General features: G+C 35.5%; 1 protein-coding gene across 1 annotated transcript in view; it reads right to left on the bottom strand.

The window, feature by feature from the left end:
* LOC139694738 (dynein axonemal heavy chain 3-like) overlaps positions 1–24,155 on the bottom strand; it is a 146,853-nt gene extending 122,698 nt beyond the window's left edge. The window contains exons 1-9 of the mRNA XM_071593238.1: positions 24,085–24,155; positions 23,806–24,001; positions 17,601–17,808; positions 13,857–14,071; positions 13,582–13,772; positions 11,938–12,122; positions 6,769–6,913; positions 5,258–5,396; positions 2,775–2,919 (exon numbers count right to left, since the gene is read on the bottom strand). Coding sequence (XP_071449339.1) covers positions 2,775–2,919; positions 5,258–5,396; positions 6,769–6,913; positions 11,938–12,122; positions 13,582–13,772; positions 13,857–14,071; positions 17,601–17,808; positions 23,806–24,001; positions 24,085–24,140 — 1,480 coding nt within the window. The 5' untranslated portion in view covers positions 24,141–24,155. The remainder of the gene's footprint in view (positions 1–2,774; positions 2,920–5,257; positions 5,397–6,768; positions 6,914–11,937; positions 12,123–13,581; positions 13,773–13,856; positions 14,072–17,600; positions 17,809–23,805; positions 24,002–24,084) is intronic.
* Between the last annotated feature and the right edge of the window lie 1,018 nt (positions 24,156–25,173).

Here is a 25,173-nt window from a genome sequence, read left to right as displayed (position 1 = left end):
CCAGTACTACTCTGAAAAACATGGTTTGCCCATTTGGTGAGTGGACTTCAATGGAGCTGATTTTTCTATGGCCTCTACCATAGTAATGGCTTCAACCTCTCCTATTCTGTACAGGTATATCCTTCTGGCAAATATGTTCAAATTGTAATGCGGAAGGGGTGTACATATGTGTTATCCCATCCAGCAGGAAACATAAAAACACCAATAGCTTTTACATGGATGACCTCAAGCTCTATGAGGTCATGTACAAAATACATTGAGGAAGGATGGGGGTGGAGTTTGGATTGAATAAATTTGTAATCATCTATCAGGTAAAAGGAAGATTAAAGGGTGACACGAAACTCTTTTTAATGGAAATGTCATGCCATCCTCATGATTTAAAGATACAAGAGTGTTCTGCAGTGTCAAATTTAGGAGGTGAAGAGAGTGAAAGACAGTTTCTATGCCAAAAACCGACAGACACAGTGATGCAGCTTGAGTTCTGAGCAGTTTAATAAGACAAAAAATCGTCACTAACATGTCTATGGCTCCAATGCTGCTTTAAACTTTCTGCCACATCGAATGGAAAGTAAATAGGCTGCAATACCTTGACAGGGGAAGGCAGAAATTGAAGACCATCAATTGCAGCTTTCGTCCAAAATATTCAGTAGTCAGAGACTATATTTTTCTTGAAATCCAAGTGGCAGAGAGCTGGTTGAGTTTGGTGTGTCTACACAACAGTGAAGTCCTGGGTACTTCATGCAAGTTTTTCACTGTCCTAACTCCCTGTGGTATTCTCCGCTATACCAAAAGCCATGCCGGGCTTCTGTCCACCCTTCCCTGAATATTCTACCCCTACTGAATTACCTACCTATTACCCAATCGGTGCAAATGATATCAGCTGTCAGTCACTTGCCCTAATAACTACTACTAATACGACTAACATCCAAAATGTTCATGCCAAACTAAGATATGAGCCTGCGCTACTTTATCAAGTGAATTTTTCCCACCCTATGCATGCATGGTGGAATGAAAGGCCACCAGAGGGACAAAAACAAAGGCATCCCAGCCTGCAGGACAAAGCCAGAAGCACTTGCTATGGGCATGCAGGGGGCTATCCCTTCCTCATCTGTTCCATGTATGTGACCTGACAGTGAGGTTAAACGAGACTGTGAGACACTCACCTATCCAAAGCTAGAGCAACAAACTACATCACCATGAGTGATGACATTGGATGAGTCTCTGAGAACAATAAAATAAAGAAGAAACACTATAACTGAATTCTTAAGAATTACACAATTGGGCGGTGAGGTGGGAGAAATCTTTTGTTTTTGTTGAATTAATATTGGAATAAATCAACACTTTGGAGTTTGCACAACACTGTGTTTAACCTAAAGAACCAAATATTTCAGTGAATACCATCTGATACCCATAAGGTAAATTTTAGTCAGAGAATATTAATACTGATGGGATCAATTACTGGAATTAAGTCATTACATATTCCTACAGACTCCTTTTTTGGCCAAGGAGCATACAAATTTAAATACAAAGATTGTACTATAACAACGCAACATATTTCAGAGTAAAAATCATTTGCATTGACCGGGATTTGAACCCAGATCCCTCAATGTCCAGCCAAGTGCTTTAGCCAGTTTAGCTATCAAGTGATTTTGGAGGCTTTAAAGGAACAAGATGTTGTGACAAAATATCATATTTACTGTGTCAGAAACTGGACATCAAGGAATCTGGGTTCAAATCCCGATCAAGGCAAATGATTTTTACAATCTGAAATTTGTCACATTGTAATGCACATTTAGCAGATGACTCAATTAAAAGTTACTGTTATGGCATCTCCCAGTTTATTTTAATATTGTAGTAGTTTAAGTGTAATGTTTCCATTCAATTTAAACTAGGTTTGATCCAGGTACCCATTGGCAAGTTTTAATGCATTCACCGTCACTTTGGAAAAAAGGGAGAACATATCTCAATTCAATCACCCCACAATGGTCAACATGACTGAACTTTTATTCATTCTTTGTACCTGACCTGACAATACAGAGGATGCTAGAGATTAAGATGAAGTGAGTGTTGTCTAAGTGACTTGTTTTTAACTCCTATTGAGGTAAATGGCAAACAATATTAAAACAAATATTCATTTAATTAAAAATGTACTTTAGCCTTCCTTAAAAGCCACAATTGTTGATTAATTTGTTACTTGAGCATAGTTCAAACTTCCAATGCTCATCTGCAATGTCAATAGAGATAGGGCAAGTCCAACATAATAGTAGTTGTAGTTTTTTAGTAGAGGCGACCGACAACTGAGGTCATTTGTGCCATTAGCGATAGATGGGAAAGGAAGGGTGGAGAGAAACCTGGCATCGGTATTAGCTTACTCTTAACAAAAGGTACCAAGGGGTCCACAGCTTAAAGTCCCATCTGACGGACAGCTTACTGACTCGAAGTGCCCTTACAAAACACGTCACGGAGGGATGGAGTGTTCTCCACTTTCCCATGTCTTTCTCCCTCAACTATGATTAAGGGCAAACTGTAAAATATTACCTTGTTATTCAATTTGAACTAATGTACTGCAGCTAAAACGAAAATGACAAACACATGGAATGTGGAGGCTACTCACCGAACATCATTTATCAAAGTCACTGAAGCTTCTGAAATAACACTTTTTAGGCCTTAATGAAGAAATACTATGGGATACAACAATCTTTAGACACAAATAATGACCAGGAAAAACTAGTTTGGTATTGACTGGCAAAAAAATTGCATGTCTTTAAACTTACCATAATACCAAATGTCATACTGCAAGTGAAATCTTAAAACTGTGGTCCATAACTTTTCCACGGGATCAATCAATGCCAACATTTTTTGAAGAGTAGAAAACGGTGAGGCCTGCCACTCCAATAGCTGCTCTTCCTCATTTATAGCCTATTAATGAGATGAATAAAATAAAGGTTAATAATTACTTTATTTAGCAGGTTCATGAAGGTGATGTGAAGATGATTTTTTCAGTCATGAGATGAAGAATGTTTTTTCAAGTTGCCATTCAATATGTTCCGGCTTGTTATGAGTAATGATTGGTCAATTTGATTCTCAGGTTGAGATTCCACCAGTTCTTCATGCTAGAACTCTAGCTGTAATTGTAAAGAACATTAATTTGAGAACTGATATTTATACTCAGGTTGCCTTCACACACTAAAACTTTGTATAAGATTGAAATAGCTATAGCAGTTTCAAAGATCCAATGAAATTTTTTTAGATCCAACTATAACTATAATGTTTTGCATTTGATGATAGACTCTTGCAGGTTCACGAAGGCAGTTGCCAAAGATGATTTGTCTGGATTCAATAAATATGCATTATCTAGGATTTTGACCCCATTGAACCCCCTTGTCCCCTCTAATGTTATGTTTTTTTTTAAATCCTGAGCATGGCTGATTGTTAACAACTTTTGATGATACAATTTGATACATAAAGTAATCAAATTGAGTTCATACCATTAGCAAATACATTTTGAGTGGTAACAGTCAAACTTGTCTCTGGTAATATATCATCGCTCTACTGTTCTCCTAATGGTGGTGATCTATTTCCTTGAATCAACTTGAAAAAATAATGACTTTTTTAGCTTGATTAAATGTAATATTATTCTATGCAGCATTGATGTATCTTAGAAAGGGCCATTATCACAAAATATTTTTAACTTATTTGAACTCTTTTGGTTTTCACTGTCCAAATAATGCACTCACTCAAGGAAAAAATATCTAGATGACATCTCAACTAATTTCAAGGTGGGGAATTATTACATTTCGATGGCAGACTCAGGCTATCAAACCACAGTAATCTAACCTTTGAACTTAAAGTTACTAATCAGATGACACATTACACATGCCTCAGAACAGAGCCATATCCTTTATACTTTCAGACTTCACTTTGTGGAATCGTTTTGTCCATATCAAATGAGTTTGTAATTCGCCACAGACTTATGTTTCAGGTGAGATGCATTTCACTGACTTGTGGCATCATCGCGTACAAGTTTCATTCACATTCCCCAGTAGAATATCCCTAAGGACAGAGGAGAGGGGGTGGCCATGTAGGAGGGAGAGGGTGGGTAGAAAGTTGAAGGTGGGGGCCACCGGTTTTTGGATAAAGGATGGGAAAATAAGTGGGCGGGGTCTTTCCCTAAAAATAAAATATTTGAAAAATCACAACCTCATTTCATATGGACAGGGCCATATCCTCCAAAATGCTAACCAAATGTTAATAAACAGTTCCTCAAAAAGGGAACGTGTTAAAATCATATCTTTGTAATTGTAGAACAGTGAACTTCTGGGTCCACCTTTTAAATTTTCTCCTGCCTTTTAACATTTAAAACCATCTTCTAGCTGTGTAACAGGGAAGAACAAGCTCTCCATAAATCTAATGTGGCACTGCATAAGCCTTGGCTAATTGTTTGCTCAGGTGAAAGCAAAATTTCATTCCAGGGTAATGCTTGTCACATGTTGCCTCAATCATTGCAATACATAAACTGAATTTGCTTCAACTTAGAACGCAGTCTGCGGAGGGCTTTTAGGGTTTCCCCTCTGCCACGGGCAAATGCTAGACCAATGCCATCCCGAAGAAAAGAGTTCCAGTTATAAATCAAATGTTCTTTCTGCTACCGCTGAACACAGACTCTTAACACTCAGTGGAAACAGACCCTGAAATGGCTTGTTGCCTAAAACAGGGCTTCCTAGTAGGTGCACTGTTAAATTTTATAAAATGTTATTGTTACTATTGTTACAACTGTTACTTGTTAAATGTATGTACACCCACTTGGATAAATAAACACTTGAAATCGAAAAAATCAAAATCAACTTAGAACAGTCACAACCTATTCAATAATACTGGGGTCCAATTAAAGACCCTTGTTCCACATGTACAGGTATATTACTTGCTAAGCTAACAATATAATATGAAATACTTCTTTGAATGATAAAATGAAGTAAATAAAAAGTAAATGATCACTCTAAATTGAACAACCTTCTTTTTTATTGCTATTTGATTTATTGTCAAAACAGTATAAGTGAATGCTATCAATGTCCTTGCATATCACAATACCTCACACACCAAGTTAGTTTCAAATTTTGAAGTCCCCATGACATGGAAATGTTATTGATACAGATTAATATTAGCATATAACATTAAAATACTTTTAAAACATTTCAGTTGCACTAATCTATTGAAACCAACTTAAAAGACTCGAAAATTTAACAAATTTTATTCTTACGTCTGCTTCCATCTTGTCTCCTTTCAATGTATTGTACAAGGCTTCGACAAATTCGGCATTCTCCTTCATTTCTTCCATGGTCAAAATAGGTGGATCTTTCTTTCTTATGATTTCTAAATCTTTTTGATGGAGCAGCAGCCTGAGTATTAAAAAGGCTTGATTTTATTTTTAATCACGAATTTACATTAGCTTTGCTTTGTCTCAAAGTGAATAACAAATTCCGCTATTATTCAGCTAAACTACTGTAGTTTAACAATTATCTAGATTAGCGACATTGTACAGTGACTAAAGTGTTAGCTTAACGCTCATTAAAACATTTATAATCCTGGAAGGTTTCCCAAATGCCTTACATGCACTCATTTGAAAGACACTCACAAAATAAGGTATTTCATGACTATTCCAGGAGCTTAAATACTTTTTTCATTTTCAAACAATTTTTGGAAGAACATATTAGATTAATAATTTCAAACATATCCCATGTGCTTTTTAAAAAAAACAGGAAATACTAGAAACCATTGGGATAATATTTTTATATTCATGTTTCAAAAATAAAGTTGGAGACATAGCTTTAGCCCATATCAAAACAAATGTGACCTTAAGAACAACATCTTCAACAATTTTCTGAGTGGCATATGCCAGAGTTTGAGATAAAGTTCATGTGATGAAGGATTTTGTACATTCTTTGGACCCTTATTCCTGATTAAGCCCTATCATTTATTGATATAACAAGGCTATATATAAGGCTATAATAATAAGGCAAGGATATAATAATGGCTTAACAAGGAAGAATAGCAAATCAGGATCAATACCAGAAGTCTCATTCACTTTGTCTGAAACCCTTCAACTACCACTCAATGTTCTTTTGTATTCCTAGGCACACATTCACTCATTATGAGCTTCTTGTGTGGCCCACATTCACGCAATAATATTTTCACTCAAAATTAGCTGCCATTGTTATAATAATTTTTTAGCAAATAAGTAGTCTTATGAACAGAACAGTTGTGTGACTGACATATTCATAAACCAATACCATGAGCGTCTCTTCATTTTTTGCTTCTGTAAACCAGGAATTATCTTTTAGTTTTTATAGGTCACAGGACCAGGTTTTAGGACTGCAATGAAAACATAATTGAAATAATCCTTGCTGAAATAGAAATGTATGTATGTGCCATACTGTGACTGTGACTTACGGCTGTTCAAAGAATATTGTATTACATATGTTTTAGGTGGATTGAAATAATACGATTTTATTCTGTGCATTGTGTGAATTTGTCATTTTTATATTTTATCTAAGCCAATTTCAATCAAGCACAATGTTATAAATGGCTTAAAAAAATCAAGAATATCTACTGCTAAATCACAAAATTATCATTTCACTTTTGCTACCATGCATAATGCGCACCAAATTTTTGAAAAAAATTCACAGAAAAAGTGCTTGCTATATCCAAAAAGTTACTGCATATGACAGAGAATCACAACTTTACATCAAATATCTCATTTTATACACAAACCTTTCTTCAAATTCCATTGTTTTCTCCCTCAGATTTTTTTCTGCTAAGTCCCTTCGATGAGACAACCTGGTATCACTCAATTCAAACACAGACTCCATGTCTATAGGCCACAAAAATACCCTAGAGTTCAATTGCACATCTTCAGCTGTTAACACAAAATGGGTATCATAATCAATTCATGTTTTACAAAATTAGGGAACAATGAGAATTAAAGCTTTGACAAATTAATGTATTTTAGGTCTTATTACTATAACTTACAAGTCTATAACTAAAACAATGGTGCAGGAATGAAATCTTCCCTTTAAAATAAAGGCAATAACAAATAATAGAATTGTTTACTTTAGACCTGGGAAGGACATCGATTGGGCCCTGTTGCGCCCACCCAATTCGGTGAGGCGACAGGTTACCCCCAACAGTTACTTCCTTCCTATCCAAAGGTCCCTTGCCGCACTCCCTAGCCACCCAAGAAACTCCCCGAGAGCCAGGAAACCTCTCTGCCACGCCCACCACAAGGATGCAGGAGAAGGGCCACAAACAACGCCCGGAAAGCCGAAATCTAGAAGTTCCCATAACTGTATCACTAGTATACTAGATCTTCTAACTTTCTGACCTTCTTCTACGGCTGCATCGAGGAGTTAATGTGGTTCGTGGAGGACAAGAGTGGCTGGACAAGCGGACTCTGCATGCTCCTCGATCTATTCCAGACGGTGTGTATAGTGCTCAGGTGAATATTGGTGCAAGCTTTGAGGAAAGAGGAGAGGACTTACGAGTAACAAATTTCCCAGGCGCGAATGTGGTGCCACATGAAAAGGACTTAATACGACTGAAAATGTCGCCTACTTCTCAATTAATTTCAAGTGCCGTTTTGTGAAACATCACCAAAGATGGAGTGCTTCTCCATTTTAATCTTAGTGATACGTACTTATATTCTAATGTTTGCTGTAATGTCATGACTTCTTCTACGAACAATCAGGCTAAGAAAATGTCGAAGTTACTGCATTAATGTAGTGTAATGAATTTCACAAGTGGAAATAGGTGAACACTGTGAAGGTGAATGTGTTTTATTGTTAATTTTTATATGATTTTCATTTATTACTTTTGCCAATGTAATCTCAAAAAAAGTGCACACTTATGTAAGGGGTAAGGCACCGAACCACCATCTATTTTATTTCCGTATTGTCGCTTGGTAGTGACAAAATATGGCATGGCACGCACACCCCAACCCTAATTTGCTGCGAGGGTGATGTAGTGTGAGTTTCTCGGAAACCCCCACTATCGGTTGACTCTCCCAAGGAGTGCCCCCCAGCATACCAGACAATGTATGGTGATGTAGTGAGGGTTTCTCGGAAACCAAGGCAAGACAATGTCCGCTACCCAATTCCCTTGTTGCTACAATGTAGCTACTATGTAGCTACTTTGAAGTCCCTCCCCCCGAAGGCGCGATACTATATAAAGCGAGGCGCTCCTGGAGCAGGACACCACTCCTTACCTGATACCCTATCTCTGAGTCCGTCGGTCAAGCCTACAACCACACCAAAGACGCCCAGCCCTTCCCTGCACCTATCCCGACGACCCCATTCCCTTCCCCATTCCTCCTGCTACCCTGCCTCTGAGTCCGTCGGTCGTGGGCTCCTACGACCACACCAGAGATGCCCAGCCTTGCTATGTGCTATGCTCCCACCAATGATGTCACGGCCGCCAACCACGCGACAGCATATCTTTATGCCTACGTTCTCTATGTCACATGCCTGACGGTCAGAACAATATAATAAATAAATAGAAAAGACATATCTCACCACAAAGATATTTCATCATTAAGCACATCATAGAAATCTTTTAAGACAATGACAAGGAAAACTGTCGCCAATCTAGATTTCATAACGGTGGTAAGATAGCCTAATATTTTTTGTGTATTGTAGAGACAACTGATGAGACAAGAAAATGCTAGTGCAGTTTTTGATGCTTTGGAGAACTATGACTAATATAATCACACAACATGCTCGTTTATTTTTACCATACAAAGAAAATATTTCAGATGGCTATAGACATTACTTATCAACCAATTTGAAAAAAAATCGAAGCCTCTTGTAATCTTCTGTGGACAAGAACCAACATACAGCCTTAGGAAAAAGCAACATAATCTGTATTGCCTAATTAAACTCTACATAGGGTTCCTCTTTGGAATGTGGTAGGTGTTTTAGAATCTTTGTCAGAATCAAATTCTTTTCCAGATGAAGATAAATCTCAGGAGGTTTTAACCATAAATAAATACGAAGATTTTTTTAGCAGCTTCCATATATTTTTAGTTGCACAAGGACAGGGAAGATTCAGTACTAATGCCAGGACAAAAAAAATGCATTAGAAGTGACAATACCTTCCTAATTCAGGCAATTCTTCATGGAGAATTCCTGGCAGTTTATATTCATGTACCTACCATTTTATTTCATTGATAGCTCTCATACTATGGAGACATCATTTTTGTTTCCAAAATTAGGTTTCATTTTAAAAGTTATTAAAATACTTGCTAAGAGTATGTATCCATAAACAATGGAGTATGCTTTAAATTGTATTGGTCTTGAACTTAAGAGAGAGGATGTCAGAGCTGGATAAATGAGGATGAGAAGTCTTCACACACACACACACACAAATACACTGTGTAATATACATTAATTATTATACCTCTGTAATCCCCATTTGTATTTTTTTGAGAGTACTTTCCAATTTTGTGTGTCATAGGGTGTGATTCATGAGAATTCTGCAATGAAAAAAACATGATAGTGGCAAACACCATCTTCCATCAGCATCTGAGAAGAAGGAAGGGAAGATGCCTCGAGACAAAGCACGATAGCAAATTGACTACATCCTTGTCAGTAATAGATACAACAACCAAGTTAAGAAGTGTAAGAGCTACCCCGACACAGATATAAATAGCAATCACAACCTGGTCATCATGGGCAGCAGACTACAATACAAGAAGATGAAGAAAGAGACAAAACAACCCAGATGGAACCCAAAGATTATGGAAGAAAAGAGCAAAAATGAAAAGTTCATTACGGCCATCAAAAGGGAAATAAAAGGAAATAATGAAAATACCAGCACTGAAGGTCAATGGAAAGAAATGAAGAATATAATTGCCAGAGCTCCAGATGGGCTACTTGTGAGAAAGGTGGAAATATCTCAGAAGCCATGGATAACAGCCAAAATAAGGGGTCTCATAGACAAAAGAAGAAAATATAAGAATCTAAGAAATGAAAGTGAAGAAGACCTCTATAAACAATTGTGGAAACAGATCATGCGAGAGTGCAAGAAGGCAAAGTAAGAACGGATAGAATGCTGCTGCAAGTAAATCAATGACAACGTGAAAAAGGGAAATAGCAAGATGCCTTATAAAATAGTAAAGAGGCAAGCTAGAGATAGAAAAACAAAATTGCAAAACATCCAAGCGGCTAATGAAAAAATACTAATAGATGATAATGAAATTGGGAAAAGATGGAAGGAATACATTAAAGTAATCGTTCAAGCTCCCAAACCACTAGATGACGTACTTGTAATTAAACAGGAGATCATGATTGGTAAAGATGATCTGGGTCCACAGGTACAGGTATAATTAATAGATACCCGTATTAAGAAGTGAATTTGACAGAGTCGTGGCAGACCTGAGAGACAAAAAGGGACCAGGAGTTCACAAAATAAACTGAGAAATAATCAAGGCACTCAGGGTCAAAGCAAAGGATACCTTCTATGGAAAAATCAAAGATAGCTACGACAGCGGAAAGATACCAGAAAACTTTGAGAAAAGTATAATGATTTCAATACCAAAGAAACTGAAAGTAGAAAAAATGCAAAGAACAAAGAACACTGAGCCTGGTGATTCAAGCATAAAAAATCCTTACTTGGATAATTAGGTGAAAAATAAAAGGAAGGATAGTAGGAAACCTCTCAGAAAACCAATTCAGATTCTGGAAAAACTAAGGAGCAAGAGAGGCAGTTCTCATCTTGAGAGTTCAGGCCGAAAAAATGATACATGTAAATAAGCATTCCTTCAATTCAAGCATATGTGGCATTTGTGGACTTGGAGGACTTCAACAATGCTGTATGGAGCAAGATTTTCAAGAGACTAGAAGTGCTTGGATTGGACTACAATTATAGAAGAATCATCCACAGCCTCTACAAGAATAAGGAAACAACAATGCAAACGAAAAATGGAAGAAAAATAGGAGCCAAAATAAACAAAGGAGTAAGACAATGATGCAACCTCTCACCAGCAATGTTCAACATATACCTGGAAGAAGCAATAAAAGAGACACAAGAATTGGGTATCAAAGGAGTTAATTGAGAAGAAATCAACAAGGTCAATCAAGCTTTGGTTTGCAGGTGACATCGCAATAGTGGTGGAAATGCGAGAGGACCTGCAAGCAACTCTTAAGTACTATGGACCAAGTGCTAGGGGAATATCATATGAACATCAACAAAGGGAAAACTAAAATCCTTGGGTGTGGCAATAGAAGCTGAATGCAGATATCAAAATTTGAGGGGTGAAACTAGAGCAAGCGGAATTCATCTACCTGAGCAGCAGCATAACATGGGATGGAAGAAGTTTGACCGACATCAAGCAAAGAATAGCCCAAGCTAAGAACACATTCATGAAGAAGAGACAATTATAATGTTCAATGAACCTAAGGCTGGAAACAAGGTAGCAATTCGTCAAGGAAGACTTTAGTGTGAAGCATGGCACTCTATGGTTCCGGAAAAGGTTCACTGGTCCACTTTTCCAAGTGAGGGAAAACAGGTGTGTCACTTGTGACTACAACTCTCATAAAATTACTGTGTAGTAACATGATTATGTCTGAAAATGCAGGGTGAAATCACTTAACAACTGAACCAAAGACAGCAGATTCTTGTGTGGAATGATAAGCAGTTGTGAAAGGCGCAAATTTGTGGATATTAAACATATTGTGATATAATAAAAATTTTGTAAATACATGCCAATTCAATAGATTATTTCACATTTCATAACTTCTTTGACATATTTTCTTTCATAAACAAATGATTGTACATGAACCACACAAGATTGTTTCCATTGAATCTATGTATTTCTAATTTTATCGTGAGAAGTTGCCCTTGTGAATACATTCCGTGCTATAAAGAGCTAACATGGCTAAAACTCACCTGGTAAGATGGCATGCGTCATGAGAAACAAAACGTTTTCTGCAGCTGTTCTAATTTTTTCTCTTAAGATGAACATGGTGACCCCACGGGAATCAACCAGGTATTTTGTTAGCTCCACAAGTTCTTTTGTGTTGTCAGGCATTTCACTGGCTCGATCAGCCATTATATCAAACTCATTACAAATCCTATGGAAGAAAATTTAATCAACAGAAAAAATAATGAAGTACTCAGCTTTAGCTACAGGCAATTAAAAAAATCTAGTAGACTATACATCTTACATAAGATAAAATGATTTTATTGCATATTATGAGGTTTGAGGAGAAAACCTGACCAGCTGAAAAATGTTATAAATATCTGTCAAATCGGAAACCTAGGCTGAGGGGAGAATGAGTGGGTTCCTGGACTGCAATGTTTTTTCAACGGCACTACGTCATATGCGTACAAAATGAAAAACCATCTATGCTTCAAAAAAGTGCTTTTACTGTGGAATTAGAAGAGTAATGGTCGCATTATTAAAACCACATCTTGACAATAGTTTCTAGTCTGGAATAATAAGATTAATGGTTGAAATTAGTAAATATGACAAAATTATAATAAAAAAGGGCATTCCATAAGTCACCATTTTCAGCCGACTTCTTTTTCTCCAAGATATTAATTATTCTTTATTAATTAACAATATTTCACAAAAACAGCAGTATTAATTAATCCTGAACACATTTTATTTTCTAGAATATTGATGAAATATAAAATTCTTTTTAGTGAACATTCCATACGTAAAATGAAAGAGGAAAACAGTAGTCTATGACAAGAAACATTGCTTTACTGGTAAAACATTCATGTTGGATAAGTGAAACTTAGAAATGCCACGGAATTTCAATTTTCAAGAGGAGTGAACACGAAACAAATGGACACAGGGAAAGCCTCCTCAGTTTTGCAAATTAAAGATTACTGGGCAAACAAGTTACCCCTCTAATGTATTAGCATCCCTGCTTGGAGATGCAGAGGGATTTTAAATAATTGAAACCAAAGAAGTAGGCCTAAAAGTGGCAGAACAGAATGGTTGAAAGGTTTAGGAGGCAATACTGTAGCTAACATTTAATGACAAAAGTCACTGCATTGTTTCCTGATGAATCTATTCAAGATTAAAATTAAAATTTTTCATCAAATTTTTAAACCTTTAATTTACATATATTTTTAACTACTAAGAGGAAATATGAAAACAATTCTTCAAACCATTTTAATAAAAAATATGGTATGTATTGAATCTACATATAAAAGTCAAATAATACTAAAAATGATGATAGAAACTTAAAAGAAGCTTGGCAGTTCAAATTCAACATGAAACAGTTTGCTATGCCAATAATAATGTTCAACTAAGGTGGCAGGGAATTTCGGGATAAATATTGGCTCCCTGTGGTGAAACTTTGTGATACAATCCAATTTTTTAATTAAAAGTTGTGAGACGTAATCAGATTGAGAAAATGAAATATTGTTTTAATATTATGTGTTGTTCTGGAAAAATACTAGAGTAAGATTAAAAGATTAATATTAGAAGAAAAGTTAAACATAGCTTAAATTGCATAAAATAGTTTTCACAGGCATAAAATATTATGTATGGCATTAAAAATTCTGTTAATTACTTACCCTCGATTATGAGTTCTACTGTTCATAATGTGGTAATCAACTGTTGTGGTTCTAAGATTATCTACAATACTCCATAAAGTGTCATTGATAGAAGAGGCATCAATTCCAATGAAGTTAAGGTATGTCTCTTTTCTCAGAAATAAAATTTCATTTTTTAACTCTTCATACATGTATATTCTCTTGCTAAAATCCTGTTTCAATGGCATAGATTAACAATCATCCTCTCTTCATGAGCAACATAGACAACTTAATAAAATATTGAAGTAAATGATTACCTTAAGGAAAGGAAATGGGTCCTTGCTCATAAATTCTTGCAAAGATCTTTCAGCATCACCATTCAAAATATGTAAGTACTTTTCATATTTTTCAAGGTAATTAACGGGGCCAAACACATTCAAATCAAAAATATCCAATGCAGATTTAATAATTGATTTAACTTCAACCTCTTCCAAAGAAACACAACTGAGGAACAATTCAGTGCCTTTCAAATCTGAAATGACAAATCACAGTAAGAAAAATAATAGAACAGGGTCCACTGCAAACGTTGGTGTTTGTATACTTCCTACTGAAAGCAAAATCAAAGGAACCTTTATTAATGTTGAAGTACAGAGATTTACTCAAGAAATATTCAAATTGCAAAAAAGAGGAAAGTTGAAAAATACAGAAAAACCTAATACTGATGAAATAATACAAGTAAACCTTACTAATCACTTGACTGGGGCTCATTCGGTAGATGCATCCAGCCCTGGCTAGAGTTAACCATATAGAATCTTGTTTACACTGCAACTATCAGTTTCCAATAGTCTAAAATTCATACTTTAAAGTAAGAAAATGACTAAATGATATGATAAATTAGAATATTATCAGTTTTAATACCGAGTATTCTAAAACTCACTATTTTACAAAATTGACAATTTCATGGATACAACTAGGATCACGGACTTGTAACATACCAGTAATCCTTTATTAAGTCTTAATATGTATGGCAACACATACTTCCATGGTTCCTCCAATTCTATAGAAATCAGCAGTAATAATTCAGTACTTGGTTGAAATACATCAAATCCTATGCTCTTAAATGTGTTATTTCAAAAATCATTGCCGACAGCAAGATTAGAATTGATGACCCTTCAAGTTTGAGCCAAGCCAACACAAACTGATCGACTACCTTGGCCAGATACGGTGCCAGAAATTCAAAGACTCCAAAATGACATTAACATACTGAGGTTTACCTGTTAGAAATTTCAGCTAAATTTCAACTGGTATCATTATCATTTCCAATCTCACAGATTTCCTTCCTACAGCAAGAAAAACTAAAAATGACGACTTTATATTCAAGATACAAACATTGATGCCTCGAAATGTGAATAAAATCTATGTCTATTATATCTTATAAGTTCGATTTTTAATGTCAGAAAAAATATACATTCCCTTGAGGTCATGAGTATTTCAAATCAGAGAGGATTTGTTCAAAAATAACCCTGCATGGGACTTTTTGCTTCTTTTAGAGTACAAAATTATATATAGGTTCCAGATGACCATAGCGCTATATAATGACGCGAATTCCATCATGTTCATCATGGAAAAGGAAAGAAAGCTGAGGTGAGAAAATGGAATGTAAAAGATTTAGCCTGGATTAAAAGAGTGCCAAAAGGCAGAGGAAAAAATTCTGATTGAAAAAAAAGGATGGGTTTAGTAGAAGATGAGAGCATCTGAAATAAGGATCTTGATAGCCACAAACAACAATATAGGAACAGGAAACCGAAAAAGGTTGTGAAAGCCATGGATTACAGAAGAGATGATAGCTGAGATAAGGGAGAGGAAAAATGTAAACAAGGAATCAGGCAAAAGAAGCAAGAGAGATTAATTTGAACTAAAGGGAGAAACTAATACAGCAAAAGAAGCATGGTGGTTAAAGCAGTGTGAGGATATGGAGAGTTTACAGAGACAATACAACACAGGTACACCATACATACAGTTAAGGGAACTGTCAGGATCCAAGAAAGAAAACTAATCTACATTATTAAATATGTAATGCGGAAAATATTAATCAAAGCAAAAGTGAATCTGATAAGATGAAAAGAATGAATAGAGAACCATATAGTAGAAATATTAGGCCAGTTATTTAAGACATAGAAAGAGAACATGATGCCAATGAGTATATCTTAGGTCCAGATATACATGAATGCAACATGGTAAAGGGAATTAAAGGATATTAAATTTGACAATGCAACATATCACATACGATACACAGAGGGTAAGGAAGATCTGGAAATAGGATTGAAATTTTGTGGGGATTAAATAGAATCAGTAAAATTTACAGATGGTCATGCTTTAGTAAGCCTATTAGCCAAAAGATAGCAATTTTTGCTGGGCACAATATAAAGTATGTGATAGGCATGAATGAGAATAACTGTTAGTAAAACCAACGTAGTGAAATTCTTAAGAAGTAAGAGGCCAAGCTAAACATTAAAATTGGAAGGCATAAAATAGAGCAGATAAAACTGTTCACCCATCTAAGATGTGTTTTGGATGAATATGGCTCACATAGTATGGGTTTTAGAGGAAGCATTAGGCAAAGAAGCTTTTACCAAGATTAGGGAGCTTATTGGCATTCCAAAATTCCTTCCACCACTTTAGGGATATATTTTGAAACATCAATCCTCCTCAATAGAATCCTAAAATACTCAATGCGCACCAGCATTGATGACTCTCACTTGCTCAATGCCTCTTCTTCTACCTTGCTTATGATTTCCTTTCTGGTAATGCATACATGCCCAAGGTTTCACCGGAGAATAACTTCATTCCGATTCTATTATGGGATAGAATAGATGACTACATCTCCTCTACTGGCCATTGGTGCAAGATGATAGGCATAAAATGGAGGGGAGGAGCTGTAGGATGTAATCCAGAAGATGCAATAATAGTGTTTTGCTTGGTGGTGTAAAAATAAAGATCTATATTAAAGGGGAGAATGTTGGGGATGTGGGTTAGACAGAGGAAAAAATAAGCATGTTAGACAAAATAAAGGAAAGCAGAAAATATGAGGAATCAAAGAAGGGTTTATTGTAGTGCAGGGTGTTAAGATATGTTGTGTACAATGAGGCTTAGAAATGCAGTGGTTGTTAGTTAATGTTTGGTTAAAAAACTGTTGGAGAATGCTGGTGGAACAACGAGAGAAACTGGACCCTTTAACTAATTTATGAATTTCATACTCCTTAGCACAGTTTGGGGTAATGTCTACATCATTTTATTTTTTCTGCAGCTAAGGTAGAAAAAGTGTGAGGAAGAAATCTGAAAGGCAGTTGGTTGTTGACGGCTATAATATAAGAAAGAATGTCAGGTAAGTAGTGTACAGGAAGATAATATGCTTTTGAGATTGAATGAAGGTGGGTATAAAGTTTGAAGAAGTAATGTGGGCAATAAAGAGTAAGTCCATGCAAAATGTAGGGCATAATACCATATTTTCCCATCGATAACACGCGAGTTATCTAGACAAAAATGTTCAGATGATCGAAAAAATGACGATGCACATTATGCAATGAAAATTGAAAAAATCCAAACTATAGACACACACTATACATAATTTTTGTGCGCATATATATGTGTATATATAGAGAAAAGATAACTATGAAGCCCTGGGCGCGTGGTATCTATACAAATTCATGATAACTACAAAGTTTTGGGCGTGGATTATACATAAAGTGCGTGTAACACATAAGGTGCACATTATCGATAGAAAAATATGGTAATTGTTAAAGACTTAACATAACCCGCCTTTAATAGGTATATTAACTTTGATGGTGATTCAAAGTGAGCACCTAAATAAATAAAGGACATATAAAATATTACAATGGTATATCCCTTGGCTCTGGATGCCATTTTAATTTTAAGTATAATTTAAATTATAAGATGGTGATGTCTGTTTCAACTATACTTGGTGTCTATTAAAAATTATGAACTTTTAAAAGCTCTCATCATCATCTGAAGAAAAAAAAACCAACAATCATATGCCTTACCTGGGAACAAATACTGTTCAACTCTTGGTACTTCACTGTTGACAGAAATGATTCTTTCAAAGCAATCAAGTACAAATGAACGAATTTCAGAGAGATCGGGTGAAAATTTTAATTCTGAAGTCCCTAAAACAGGCACTATGTGGACCTTAATCATTGGAGTATTTAAGTACATGTAATCCCGATACTCTCCCTCATAATTGTTTCCATCCTGAAAAGAATTTAATAATTGGAGTATTTTAGTGCATGTAATCCCAATACTCTCCTTCATAACCGTTTTCCTCCCAAAAATAATTTAACACAAATGTTGGCAGTAATTATGTATTTACATAATAATAATAATAATAATACTTTATTCATTTTAAAAATGGTACAACCATATTAAATGTCGTCAATATAAGTATTATTTAACATATAAACATACTTTCTTAAATGTGATGACAATTGTCACAAAAGAATTCATCCAATGAGTATAGTGGGTGAGCAAGTAACCAGGTATATACCCTATTCTTGAAACTCTGGATACCATCTGATTTCAACTGAGTAGGCAGATAGTTATACAGTCGTATGTTCATATTGTGAAATGTGTTGTAAGTTGATGACAATCTACAATAAGTAGTATTTAGATTCAATTTACCTCTTGTGGAATAGTTATGGAGGTTGGATCTTAATTGGTAAGTTTCTAGATTAACTTTCACATGAATCAGAGCCTTAAAGATATACAAACAAAATACAGTCATGATTCTATACCTAATAAAAAAAGGTTTGCAGGAATCACGTGGTGGTATATTAGCAAGAGAGCGAATAGCTCTCTTTTGCAGTAGCAAAATTTGTTTAACATGAGGGGAATGACCCCATAACTCAACACCATAATTCAAATGACATTGAAAGAAGGCATGGTAAAGTGTTAAACGATACTCATTTGAAATGATGAAGTTGAGCTTTCTTAACATATAAACAGCTTTACTAAGTTTATTACAGGTCTGACTGATGTGAGTCTCCCAATTAAGTTTTGTATCAATATAAATTCCTAGTATTTTAGCAGTTTCAATATCAGTTATTTTTGATTTAAGACTGCACACAATATGCTGAGTTTTGTTAGTATTTAATTGTAAATGATTAACATCGAACCATTCCTTAGCCTGTTTTTGGGTAGCGCTAGATCGTAACTTTGCATCTTCTGGATGTTGACACTTTTGCACAAAAGTAGTGTCATCAGCATATAAAACAGATCTAGGTTTCATATTACAGGGCAAATCATTAATCATGATAATGAAAAGTACTGGGCCAAGCACAGAGCCCTGTGGTACACCACATTTTACTTTAAGAGCTGCAGACCGACAGCCATCAAGTTCAACCAATTGGTGGCGATCATCCAAATATGACTTCATTAGTTTCAGTGCAACTCCCTTAATACCATAATATTCTAGCTTTGTTAGTAATATTGAATGATTAACACAGTCGAAGGCCTTACTAAGATCACATAGTGTCACTGAGACTGATTCCTTTTCTTCAAATGCATTAATGACATAATTAACTATGGACTCTACTGCCAAAATTGTAGATTTCCCAGATCGAAAGCCGTACTGGGATTTGGAAAAGAGATTATTTAACTCAAAAAAATTACATATTTGATCTTTCATAATAGCTTCAAAAATTTTACCAAAAACGGGGACTATGGAAATGGGGCGGTAGTTAGCTAAATCATCTTTATCACCTTTCTTATAGACAGGTATTGTTTTGGAATATTTTAGAGCTGTTGGAAAATCTCCTGTCTCAAAACTTAAATGTACTAACATCGCTAATGGTTCCGCAATGAGCACAATAATGTCCTTTATTAGGGAGTTAGAAAGACCATAAATATCTTTACTGTTGGATTTTTTAAATTTTTTAACAGTCGATATAATATCAAGTGGAGTAACAAAATTCCATTTAAAATTTAAATTATTCGGAGGAAGATTTTGCAGCATATTACCAATATTGGCAGCATCAACTTTTCGAGAGAACAAATTGTCTTCAACAGCTTTTAAGAAAAAATTATTTACAGCATCTGGGGTGAAAGGAAGATTTTCTTTTCCATTACCATGACCAACTTCTTGATTGATTACACTCCATGCTGCCTTTTGTTTATTTTTTGCATTCAATATAAAATCCTTGTAAGCATTATTTTTTACACACCTAACTAAATTATAATAATCTCTTTTGTATTTCAAGTAGGCCTCTTTGTCATGCCGGCTTCCACTGGTTTTGTAAGAGTGGTAGTAACTAAGTAAATCATTTCTAAGAGCTAATAACTCTCCCCAGTGTACCAGAGATTTTTTTTATTTTTAGTGGGGATAGAGTTTAGAATTTTTTTTGGAAAGCATTGCTCAAAAATGCCTAGGAAATTACCTAAAAAACTTGAAAAACATGTTTGTTCTACAGAGTCTGTGCAAAAACCATGCCAATCAATACAAGATAGAAGCAGTTGGAAACTCTCTAAACCTTCTATTGTTATGGGCCTCACGATTATGGTTTTACCTCTATTTGGATATATCTTTTGAGTTATTTGAGTATTAAAAGTGAAGCTTATACCTTGATGGTCAGATAGGAGATAGTCAATAACACTTATACTGTACAGTTCAGGACCATAATTGGTAATTACATTATCTAGGCAGGCAGAAAGTCGAGTAGGCTGTTTGTTTGCCCATACATTTTCTTTGAGGAGTTCCTGAATGGAGGAAGTTGTAAGAATTAAAATAGAGGCCCTTATACTCAGCAACTGGAAAGTAGATGAAAACCGACCACAGCTATCAACCCAAAGTTGGTTTGATAAAAAGAAAGTAGACACCACAAGAGATCTTCTGGCAGTAAATTTTCTCCTTACTGCTGATAATTTTTGTTCCTTAAGCTGTATTCAGTCAGAGTTGTGTGTATCCAAAAACCTACCTTAACTGGTAGACTACCTTATAATAATATTCAGTCAGGGCATTTCTCTACCACCTCATTCATTTGGGTAACATGAGCTTCATTTGCCTTGGGGAAGTGAGTGAATTTTGGTTTACCAACTACTTATCATATCATTCTCTAGAATTCCACCCTTTATTTTGTGGCTGTCAATCTCCTTGATTTTTGACACCTCTAAGGTTTCACATCTTTAGGTATCTTTATATTAATTAGACTCCAAGGTGCATGCCCACGGCTCAGCAAAGTGGTAGCTTCCCCTCCTTCCCCCACACCAGGTATCTCCTGGGTGGAGGATGAGTGTTTTGATGAACTCACCAAGCAACATCCAGGACATTGTCACATGGGAAATTCAATCATGTGCATCCAGAAAGCTAACCCGAAAGTTTTCTCCTGAGGAGAAATTAATTATTGACAGTGATTTGTCAATTTTTCCAGAAATGTTAACTCCCATGATGGACAGGTGAAGATTGATTTCCGTATTCTAGGAGTATAGAGTAACTTGAATAGAATTAATGAGTGCATTGTAGATGATGTAAGTAGATTGGAGGGATATGTGGCTTATCTACAATTTGCATGAGTGCCAAACTGCTCTGGTGTGAGTGGTGTTGCAAGCAGAAATAAATACAGCACTCTTCAAGAGTAGAATAAGTTGGTCGGAGGAATGAACAGTCTTATAACTAATGAATGAGTTCCTAATACATAGATGACAAACCTTATCTATACACATCATGTAAATAACTTAAACTAAAAACATGCAACATTAATTGTCAATTCTCTTGCACACTACCAATTAATAGTTTCTGACCATACACTCCTAAAAAGTGACAAGACTTCAGGTATCCATATACAGATTGCATAAAATACGTAAATGAGACCTTTCTGATTGATTCTCTTACAAACTCAATCCATCAATATGTATGTGAATATGCATCCATTTACTAAAAAAAGACCACATTGAAACTCGGTTCACATGCACAACCCATAATTTTTATGCTGAAAGTACCCCCTTCATCAACATCAGCTGCTATCTTGCTCTAATAACAAGGTACAAATACCTAATGCTCTCCACCTGTTCGGCACTTAAAAACATAATTAATATTTAAAAGAATGGAAATGTTATCCATAAACATCCGTTGCGAACAAACTAAAAGGCTGGAGATAGGTGTTACACCAAAACACTTTAGGCTTGCAACAGGCAAGGTCACTGTAATTTAAAACTAAATCTTTAGAAATCTAACTTCCCTTTCACTGAAGCACAAGTCACTGCTTAACATCTAAATGCCCCTAAAATGCAGAAATCAATCCCACATGTCCATCATAGGAGTCAACTTTCTCAAAAATAGACATATTACTTTCAATAAGTAAAGTCTACTCTGAAGTAAACTTTCCACACCCTCCATTCATATGAATGCTAAATATAATTGACGATTTGCAGTAATGTTCCAAAATCTTGAAAAGGCTTCTTCAACTTATTTTCAGTCTTAACTGGGAATGTTGCATGAGAACCTAATTTTTCCTTCCTTGCTCCTAATATTCATGCATGTATGGTTCTAAACCGTCAATTACCTAATCATCAATTGCATGAATATCATCATGCTTTTGATGCTAAGTCAACTCCAAATTTTTGGCGGTAATGTAAGGCGGTAAGGCTGTATGAATAATCGGATAATTGGCTGATTTGGCTCTTTCTAGGTTCCCTTTTCTACAGCTCACCACCAAAAAATAAATAAACTCCACAAGAAAATACCACCATCCACCAATTAGTAGATCCTCGGATTAGCATTTTATGACAGCTAAGAATCCAGGAGGGCTATCCCTGCCTCACCAATAGTAAGCAAACCCTGAGGGATATAATGAAGGTCGCAATAGGGTAAAAATAACAAAATTTAACCTATATTGAATACAAGCAGCAGTCAGCCACAACAAGAGAACAGTAGGGTGCCTGGCCTTGTGAAAACAAACTCACTTTTAGTTATAAATTTAATTCAAATCAACAGCATTTGACTAAAAAGTTGAGATTACTTCATAAAATGAGTCCACTCTTTGTTTTTTGACATGCTCAATATTTTCTTTATACCACTCCTAATATCTAGTACTTTAACTGGAAATCGAAGTTTCTACTGGGATTCTGCATCATATAGTTCAATAGAGCATCTGTGCAGTTGAGAGTATTTGCGGGATGAACATAGCTGCCTGTCTCTCTCTCTCTCTCTCACTTATCGGTGCCTATTACTGTCATAGGTCGGTTTTTTCATTATACTGGTGGCACTGCCATTGTTGTGAGTGAACATGCGCATTTTCATTTATTGTTTATGAATTAAACTGATTTAACCCAAATCCCAAATTCTTTGGCCAGATTTATTACTGCTTCACCTGTTTAAATGACTTATAGGATCTTTCTGTTTAATCAACAGAACCAAGGATTCTATTTTCATGGCCATTTTCCCCTCTCATAGCCATTTACAAAAATACAGTAACTTACTTCTGCGTAACAAAATTACACCCAAATGATTAAGTCTGTATGATAGAATGAAGTAATTAATATGTTTTCATAAACCAGAGAAAATTGCAAGTAGGGTCAACTTGATCCAGCAGTTTGAGTCTTAAAGATGAGGGGAAGTTCCTTCCACCAATCTCTTGTGACCGTTGCACATTGAGAAGTACCAACAATGTTAGAGGTGTCTGATGGAGCTGGTAAAATATTATTCCATGCAATCTCCATTAAGGAACATAAAAGCAATGTCTGCATTCCTTTTCTTCCGCAGACAGCTATCCCATTGCCTGTCATCCTTTTCATAAGCAAGTAAACAACCCATCCCATTGCTTTCCACTCTACATCCGCCACTGATACACACAATTGATTGGCGATGTATGGAAAATCCACCCCACAGCCACTACGCCCAAGAATACTTGGGAGTTTATTGTGTATGCTAATACGTACACTGAAACAAGTTTAAGAAATAAGGCAATCCAATGCCATTTAATATGTGAACCATAACCATGCTTAAAAAAGTGATTTCAGAGGTTGAGGAAGAATGATTGACTTTAGAAATTAGAATGGGAATAACTACATATTGAATCAAAGAATTACAATGAGCCTATCAACAATGCTAGAGATTCAGGGGTTTTTGGTGACTGCAACCCTGGGTCTGCAAACAAGAATAACAGACTCCGCAACTTATTTTTGAACACTGATTATTTTGACAGCAAAGGCATTACCTTATTTATGAAAGTAATAGTCAATATAGTGCTTTTAAGATACCTGGAATGTTTTCATCATATCTAACAGGTGATAGAGAGACTTCATCACAAGTGATCTTAGATTAATAGCCATTAGTGACGCAGCACTGCTGAAATATTTTTCTATTTGGAGCAATGATTCTGATTTTCTTCTGGGCACCAAGTGGGTCCAACAGTCTTTCATTTTGTTAAAAATATCTGCACACTGAGGCAACCACCTGTTGAATGAGAATCAGCATTTTATGTGAATCAGGGGTAAAGAACAGAATACAATTTTATTAATTTCTACCATTATTCTTACTCATTTAGAAGGAACCTTCTTGCTTCCCTGCATAAAGTGGTTACTTGACCTTCCATAGAATTTAAGTCAAAAGGTAATTTATTAACTTCATCCAATCGATTCACAGGAATTATAAACCTGTCAGAGAAACTGGATAAAAATCAAATAAGAATTAAAATTTTACTCAAAAAACATTTTCCAAAAACTCAGCTCTATAATTTTGCGTCACTGACCTGTAAATGAACTAAACTTTAACCCATTAGCACTTAGTAGAGCAGAATGGCACCTGAATATATCCTTTTGTATGAGTACACTCCACATTTTGGCCATTCAACCTACCAGTCAATATTTTGTATCAGCAAGTTAACTGCACACCTATTCCTCAAATTACTTTGTTTCATAACTATATGCTTCACTGAACCACTAGGATTGCTGAGTTTGGCAATCTATTATATTTTACCCTTACACATCAGTTATACACATTATAGCATGTATTTACAATCCATTTGTTTTATGAACATATAATCATGACAAATAATTATTTATGTCATGATAATTTAGAATTTGGTGCTTTTGTTACAGTTAGGTACTTCAAACTACCCAAATCAAATTTGAGGTAAGATTTTATTTAGAACAATGTAATGGTTGATTATATTAAATAACTTTTGGTTTCAATAATTCCAAGAAACTTTGGGAGATGCAGCAACAGTAACTTTAAACGGAGTCATCCCCTAAGTGTGCATTACAATGCACCAAACCCGGTCAAGGTGAATGATTTTTACTCTCTGAAATTGTTGCATTGCAACTTTTGGTTCGTTGTTTCACGTACAATATTAGCTTTACATTACTTTAGCCTCTAAGTATGAGTAGGTGAAGTTTTCATTATACTCTTGAGGAGTGAAAAAGTATATGAAGTAATAATGTTCCTAGAGAAAGATAATACTGAGGTGTGTCAGCTGCATTGACCCTGTACATTCACATACATATTACTCAGATGAGGATTTGAGATTATGAACACGAAGAGGGTGAAAAACAACTGAATTCATGAGCTGAGGTCACTCTGTCACAAAGTGAGCAACATGGGAGTGAAAAAAATGCTCATATCACAAA

The sequence above is a fragment of the Hetaerina americana genome, unplaced genomic scaffold, assembly GCF_022747635.1.
Source record: "Hetaerina americana unplaced genomic scaffold, ioHetAmer1.1.p SCAF_54, whole genome shotgun sequence".
NCBI classification, from domain to species: Eukaryota; Metazoa; Arthropoda; class Insecta; order Odonata; family Calopterygidae; genus Hetaerina; species Hetaerina americana.
The sequence above is the reverse complement of the archived record's forward strand: the minus strand, read 5'-3'. Positions and strand labels throughout refer to the sequence as shown.